This window comes from Palaemon carinicauda, chromosome 41 (genome assembly GCF_036898095.1).
Source record: "Palaemon carinicauda isolate YSFRI2023 chromosome 41, ASM3689809v2, whole genome shotgun sequence".
Taxonomy (NCBI): Eukaryota; Metazoa; Arthropoda; class Malacostraca; order Decapoda; family Palaemonidae; genus Palaemon; species Palaemon carinicauda.
This window is the reverse complement of record NC_090765.1, coordinates 718,412-725,657: the sequence shown is the minus strand read 5'-3', so window position 1 is coordinate 725,657 and position 7,246 is coordinate 718,412. Positions and strand designations below refer to the sequence as shown.

At 51.3% G+C, this 7,246-nt stretch overlaps 1 protein-coding gene across 1 annotated transcript in view; it reads right to left on the bottom strand.

Moving 5' to 3' along the window:
* Positions 1-280: 280 nt before the first annotated feature.
* The window catches only part of LOC137632218 (uncharacterized), a 14,718-nt gene continuing 7,752 nt past the window's right edge, over positions 281-7,246 (bottom strand). Inside the window, exons 2-4 of the mRNA XM_068364102.1 lie at positions 6,165-6,307; positions 1,421-1,591; positions 281-876 (exon numbers count right to left, since the gene is read on the bottom strand). Coding sequence (XP_068220203.1) covers positions 281-876; positions 1,421-1,591; positions 6,165-6,307 — 910 coding nt within the window. The remainder of the gene's footprint in view (positions 877-1,420; positions 1,592-6,164; positions 6,308-7,246) is intronic.

Genomic DNA, 7,246 nt, shown 5'->3' with positions numbered 1-7,246 from the left:
CGGTTCAGGATAGCGCGAGGAAGGGATGGCGCGTTGGCACGTAGGTTGGCGCTGGTCCGACAGGACAGGCATACTCGCCTGTGGCCGCGCAGGCGATCGTGGGCGCGCATCAGGATGTGGACGCACTGGTGTGCGCTGCTGTGGTGGCCGAGCAGGACGCGCGTTTTGATAATGGCACACAGGTGTGCGCTGGAGGGTTGCATGAGGCGCCTTGATGACAGGAACGGGGCGCACAACCGGAGCGTTGCGCGCAGCTGGAACGCGTGCAGGATCGTGCGGTCTAGGGTGCCTGCGAGTGCCCGTGCGCTAGCTTAGGAGCCTCCTGGGTGGCGCGCTGTGATGTGGAAGCGTGCTGGCACGTTGGTGAGCGCGTGAGCGCTGGGACTGGAACCGCGCATAACTCCAGAGGAACCTGTGAGCGCCTGTGCGCTAGCAAAGGAACCTCTTGGACTGCGCGTGACGAGGAAGGAACCGGGGAACGCTGGGGCGCAGGTGGGCGCTGGGGCGCAGGTGGGCGCTGGGGCGCAGGTGGGCGCTGGCGCGCTGTCACAGGAACTGCTGGAGGGCGCCGGGGCGCAGAAGGATGTGGGCGCGCAAGGGAACCCTGGCACGTAGCAGGAACAGGGGCGCGCACGCGCGTATGTGAACGCTGTGGCGCTAAGACAGGAACAGCGGCAGCAGCAGGAGGGCGCGTAGGAAGAACCTGGTGCTTAAGGGCAAGAGGCGCGGTTTTGCGCTCAAGACCCTTCAGCCCCGGTGCCTGCGCAGTGGCAGGATCAGGTGGCGCGCCACGCACATCTGGAACATCAAAGGGTGACGGCAAGTCAGCAGGTCTGGAGGGAGACTGGTCACTGTGTCCCGAAGGACGACCATCATCTGAAGGGGATCGCGAACAATCCCCGGAGAGGTCTAAGGTGGTAGCTGGCAGGATCGGCGAACGGCGAGTCGTCTCCTCCGCAGAGGACTGTGGTGACGACGAAGAGGCGCCTCCTAACTCCCTTGTGAGGGGAAGGAAGGCCTCTATGGCGAAGGGGAGGACGAGCCTTCCGCCTTATACGCCCATGAGGGGCCATGGGATCAGCAGACTAACCATCAAGGGGCCTCCAAAGAGGAGTCTCTGTAAGTGAACTCCCCCGAGGGGGAGAATCACCGGCAGGAGAGACCGTGGGACTTAGATCCTCCCTCGAAAGGTGTTCGGAAGGGGAGTCTAAGCCGTCAGCTACCTCAGCAACAGGAATGGGGGTTTGACTTGACCCACGAGATGTCTCCGTCACAAAAACGTCAACCACAGACAGAGGATCTATCCCTGCTGTAGTTGCCAATTGTTTGACAGCTGCACCTAGTTTGATCATGTCAAACAGGGCTTCCTTGGAGGGCAAACCCTGCAGCCCTAAGGAAGCCCGAAGCTGAAACTAATCACGATTAGACATATTCAAATCCTCCTCAGGGGGAGGAGATGCAGCCGTCTCGCTATGGGAGGCGACTACCTCTCCCGCACCCCGGGATTGGTCAACAGCAATACAGTCTACGCTACCACTCGCCGGCCTCTCGGAAGAGACTGCTCGAGGGGGAGCTTCGGAGGAGGAAAGGGCTACGGAAGAAGTCCTGGAATTTTCTCCCTTCAAAGAAGCCTCTGAAGGAGAAAGATCCCTTTTGGACTTTTTCTTCCGGTGCAAGGCAAACCTCTCCCACTGGGAGGTAGACCACTCCCTACATTCTATACACACGTTACCACTATCACACCGCTGGCCCCTACAGTGAGGACATAAGGTGTGGGGATCGGTGTCGACCGCCGACATAAAGGTCCCACAAGGGCGGCCGGGAAGTCCAGGGCAAGTAGGCATAGTAGTAGAGGCCAACTTCAAACACACTGAAAAAGAAAAAGCAAAAACAGATTAAATATGGCAGTCAAAGCGAGGGAGAGAGCAGACAGGTCTGTTCTCTTCCCGAGCCAAAAGTAAAGTGAAGCATTCACCGGTGTGTGGGGGGGGGGTAGCTAGCTACCCCTCCGTACCCCCCGCTAACTAACAGTGGGGTAGTAAACCCTCGTTAAAACTTTTATGGCTCGTCATTAAGCTACGCCGAAGTAATTACCCCATGTAAATAGCGTGGTTTGAATTTCAGTTACGGAACAAAAATGTTATTTTGATAATAAAATAAATTTTTGAATATACTTACCCGGTGATTATAATAGCTGCAACTCTGTTGCTCGACAGAAAACTCTAAGGTAAAATTCGCCAGCGATCGCTACACAGGTTGCGGGTGTGCCCAACAGCGCCATCTGTCGTCCAGATACCCAGTACTCTAAGTAAACAAAGAACTCAATTTTCTCCTCGTTCCACTGCGTCTCTATTGGGGAGGAAGGGAGGGTCCTTTAATTTATAATCACCGGGTAAGTATATTCAAAAATTTATTTTATTATCAAAATAACATTTTTCAATATTCAACTTAGCCGGTGATTATAATAGCTGATTCACACCCAGGGGGGTGGGTAGAGACCAGCAAAATATGTTTACATTATTATGAGCTAAGAATTTTTATTTCATTTTAGAAGTCATCAAAATAACAAAAACAAAATAAATAGGTACCTGGTAAGGAAGTCGACTTGAACAATTACTCTGCCTTTTTAAGTACGTCTTCCTTACGGAGCCTCGCGATCCTCTTAGGATGCTGGTCAACCCCTAGGATCTGAAGTATCAAGGGTTGCAACCCATACAACAGGACCTCATCAAAACCCCTAATCTAGGCGCTTCTCAAGAAATGACTTTGACCACCCGCCAAATCAACCAGGATGCGAAAGGCTTCTTAGCCTTCCGGACAACCCAAAAACAACAATAAAAACATTTCAAGAGAAAGATTAAAAAGGTTATGGAATTAGGGAATTGTAGTGGTTGAGCCCTCACCCACTACTGCACTCGCTGCTACGAATGGTCCCAGAGTGTAGCAGTCCTCGTAAAGAGACTGGACATCCTTAAGATAAAAAGACGCGAACACTGACTTGCTTCTCCAATAGGTTGCGTCCATTATACTTCGCAGAGATCTATTTTGTTTAAAGGCCACGGAAGTTGCGACAGCTCTAACTTCGTGTGTCCTTACCTTCAGCAAAGCTTGGTCTTCCTCACTCAGATGGGAATGAGCTTCTCGTATTAACAGTCTGATAAAATAGGATAAAGCATTCTTTGACATAGGCAAAGATGGTTTCTTAACTGAACACCATAAAGCTTCAGACAGGCCTCGTAAAGGTTTAGTTCGTTTTAAATAGAACTTAAGAGCTCTCACAGGGCATAAGACTCTTTCTAGTTCATTTCCAACCATATTCGATAAGCTTAGAATATCGAACGATTTCGGCCAAGGTCGAGAAGGCAGCTCGTTTTTGGCTAGAAAACCAAGTTGTAGAGAACATGTAGCCGTTTCAGATGAAAATCCGATGTTCTTGCTGAAGGCATGAATCTCACTGACTCTTTTAGCTGTGGCTAAGCATACCAGGAAAAGAGTCTTTAAGGTGAGATCTTTTAGGGAGGCTGATTGTAGCGGCTCGAACCTGTCTGACATGAGGAATCTTAGTACCACGTCTAAATTCCAACCAGGTGTAACCAAACGACGCTCCTTTGTGGTCTCAAAAGACTTAAGGAGGTCCTGTAGATCTTTATTGTTGTTAAGATCTAAGCCTCTGTGACGGAAGACTGATGCCAACATGCTTCTGTAACCCTTGATAGTGGGAGCTGAAAGAGATCGTTCTTTCCTCAGGTATAAGAGGAAGTCAGCTATTTGAGTTACAGAGGTACTGGTCGAGGATACAGATACTGACTTGCACCAGTTTCAGAAGACTTCCCACTTCGATTGGTAGACTCTAAGGGTGGATGTTCTCCTTGCTCTAGCAATCGCTCTGGCTGCCTCCTTCGAAAAGCCTCTAGCTCTCGAGAGTCTTTCGATAGTCTGAAGGCAGTCAGACGAAGAGCGTGGAGGCCTTGGTGTACCTTCTTTACGTGTGGCTGACGTAGAAGGTCCACCTTTAGAGGAAGAGTTCTGGGAACGTCTACTAGCCATCGAAGTACCTCGGTGAACCATTCTCTCGCGGGCCAGAGGGGAGCAACTAGCGTCAACCTTGTCCCTTCGTGAGAGGCGAACTTCTGCAGTACCTAGTTGACAATCTTGAACGGAGGGAATGCATATAGGTCTAGATGTGACCAATCTAGGAGAAAGGCATCTATATGAACTGCTGCTGGGTCCGGGATTGGTGAGCAATATATTGGGAGCCTCTTGGTCATCGAGGTTGCGAAGAGATCTATGGTTGGCTGGCCCCAGGTGGCCCAAAGTCTCTTGCATACATCCTTGTGGAGGGTCCATTCTGTTGGAATGATTTGTCCCTTCCGACTGAGACAATCTGCCATGACATTCAAGTTGCCTTGGATGAACCTCGTTACTAGCGAAATGTTTAGACCTTTTGACCAGGTGAGGAGGTCCCTTGCGATCTCGTACAACGTCAGTGAGTGGGTCCCTCCTTGCTTGGAGATGTACGCCAAAGCCGTGGTGTTGTCCGAGTTCACCTCCCCCACTTTGCCTTGAAGGAGAGACTTGAAGCTTTTCAAGGCCAGATGTACTGCCAGTAGCTCCTTGCAGTTGATATGCATTGTCCTTTGACTCGAGTTCCATATTCCCGAGCATTCCCGACCGTCTAATGTCGCGCCCCAGCCTACGTCCGATGCGTCCGAGAAGAGAACGTGGTTGGGAGTCTGAACAGCCAGGGGCAGACCCTCTCTGAGGCTGATACTGTCTTTCCACCATGTCAGGCAAGACTTCATCTTCTCGGAAATGGGGATCGAGACCGCTTCTAGCGTCTTGTCCTTTTTCCAGTGAAATGCTAGGTGATATTGAAGAGGACGGAGGTGTAGTCTTCCTAATGACACGAACTGTTCCAGGGATGATAGCGTCCCTATCAGACTCATCCACTTCCTGACTGAACATCGTTCCTTCTTCAGCATGTTCTGGATGCATAACTGGGCTTGGCTTGTTCTGGGGGCCGACGGAAAAGCCCGAAAAGCTAGACTGTGAATCTCCATCCCTAAATATACAATAGTTTGGGATGGGACCACTTGTGACTTTTCCATATTGACAAGGAGACCCAATTCCTTGGTCAGATCTAGAGTCCACTTTAGATCCTTCAGACAGCGACGACTGGAAGAAGCTCTGAGAAGCCAGTCGTCCAAATAGAGGGAGGCTCGGATGTCCGCTAAATGAAGGAATTTGGCAACATTCCTCATCAGCCTCGTAAACACAAGAGGAGCTGTGCTTAGGCCAAAGCACAGGGCTTGAAACTGGTAGACAACCTTTTCGAAAACGAATCTCAGAAAAGGTTGGGAGTCCGGGTGGATGGGGACGTGGAAGTAGGCGTCCCTTAGGTCTAACGAGACCATCCAGTCTTCCCTTCTGACCGCTGCTAGAACCGACTTTGTGGTCTCCATGGAGAACGTCTGCTTTGTGACAAAGACATTCAGCGCACTGACGTCTAGCACCGGCCTCCACCCTCCTGTCTTCTTTGACACCAAGAAGAGACGGTTGTAGAATCCCGGGGTTTGATGGTCCAGGACTTTGACTACCGCTCCCTTCTCTAGTAAGAGAGACACTTCCTGTTTCAATGCTCGTCTCTTGTCTTCCTCTCTGTACCTGGGAGAGAGATCGATGGGAGACGTTGCTAGAGGGGGTTTTCGTACAAACGGGATCTTGTACCCCTCTCTGAGCAACTTCACAGATTGTACATCTGCGCCTCTCTTTTCCCAGGTCTGCCAGAAGTTCTTGAGTCTGGCTCCCACTGCTGTCTGAAGAAGCTGGCAGTCAGACTCTGCCCTTAAAGGACTTGGTTCCTTTCTTCTTTCCACGTCTCCCTTCGGCACAAGCACCTCCTCTGCTGGAGGCTCTGCCACGAAAGGGCGGAATAAAACGGGACGCTGGAGTGTCCATCCTTGGTCTAGCTGACAAGGTAGGCAAAGGGGTGGCTTTGCGAGCAGAGGACGCAACAAGATCGTGAGTATCCTTCTGTATCAAAGAAGCGGCAATCTCCTTAATCAGGTCCTCTGGAAAAAGGCACTTGGAAAGAGGAGCAAACAGAAGTTCGGATCTCTGGCATGGTGTAACTCCAGCTGAAAGGAAAGAGCATAGGTTCTCACGCTTCTTAAGGACTCTGGACACAAAAGATGCTGCAAGCTCATTAGACCCATCACGTACGGCCTTGTCCATGCAGGACATAATAAGCAAGGAAGTCTCCTTCTCTGTCGGATAGATCCTCTGCTTAGAGCTCCTAGACACCAGTCTAAAAAGTTAAAAACCTTGAAGGCTCTAAATATACCTTTCAAAAGGTGGTCCAGGTCCGAAGATGACGAACATATCTTTGAGCGTCTCATGGCAAGGCGGCGGGGAGAGTCTACAAGACTTGAGAAGTCGCCCTGGGCAGAAGCAGGAACTCCCAAGCCGAGAACTTCTCCCGTGGCATACCAGACGCTCGATCTAGAAGAGAGTCTAGCAGGGGGAAACGTAAAGGCTGTCTTCCCTAAACTCTTTTTGGACTGCAGCCATTCTCCTATCACTCGTAAAGCTCTCTTGGACGAGCGTGCGAGGACGAGTCTAGTAAAGGCAGGAGTGGTTGACGGCATGCCTAACACAAACTCTGACGGAGGAGAGCGCGGAGCCACAGACACAAACTGGTCCGGAAACATCTCTTTGAACAGGGCCAAAACTTTCCTAAAGTCCAAAGAGGGTTGCGTAGACTTAGGCTCGTCCAGTTCTGAATGCGGATCATCTACGTGTGCAGCACCATCATCATCAGAAAGTCCCTCATCCAAGAACTGATGAGGGAACGGCAACGGAGTGGGTAACGGCTGGTTAGCTGAGTCCGGTCGCACGGGTGCATGCGTGACTGAGCCGGACGCAACGTCATGGAACTGCTGCCCAGTCTGTGAGCTGGCAACAACCATAGCAGAGCGGGGACGCACAGCGTCTACTCCAGACTGTCTAGACTGATGTGGGTGAGCAGTGGCAACCACACTGGGTTGCGGAGGTTGACGCACCGCGTCAAAACAAAACAACTCTGACGGTTGTTGAACCTCACGAACGTCAACGGATACCTCCGTGCGTCGCTGAACGTCAACATGCGGCTGGCAGATCACACTGGAACACATGGGTGGCGGAACTCTCTCAACTGGAGTGCGTGAGAAGGTTACCTCAGCGTCCCCAGGACGCACAACCGATCGTG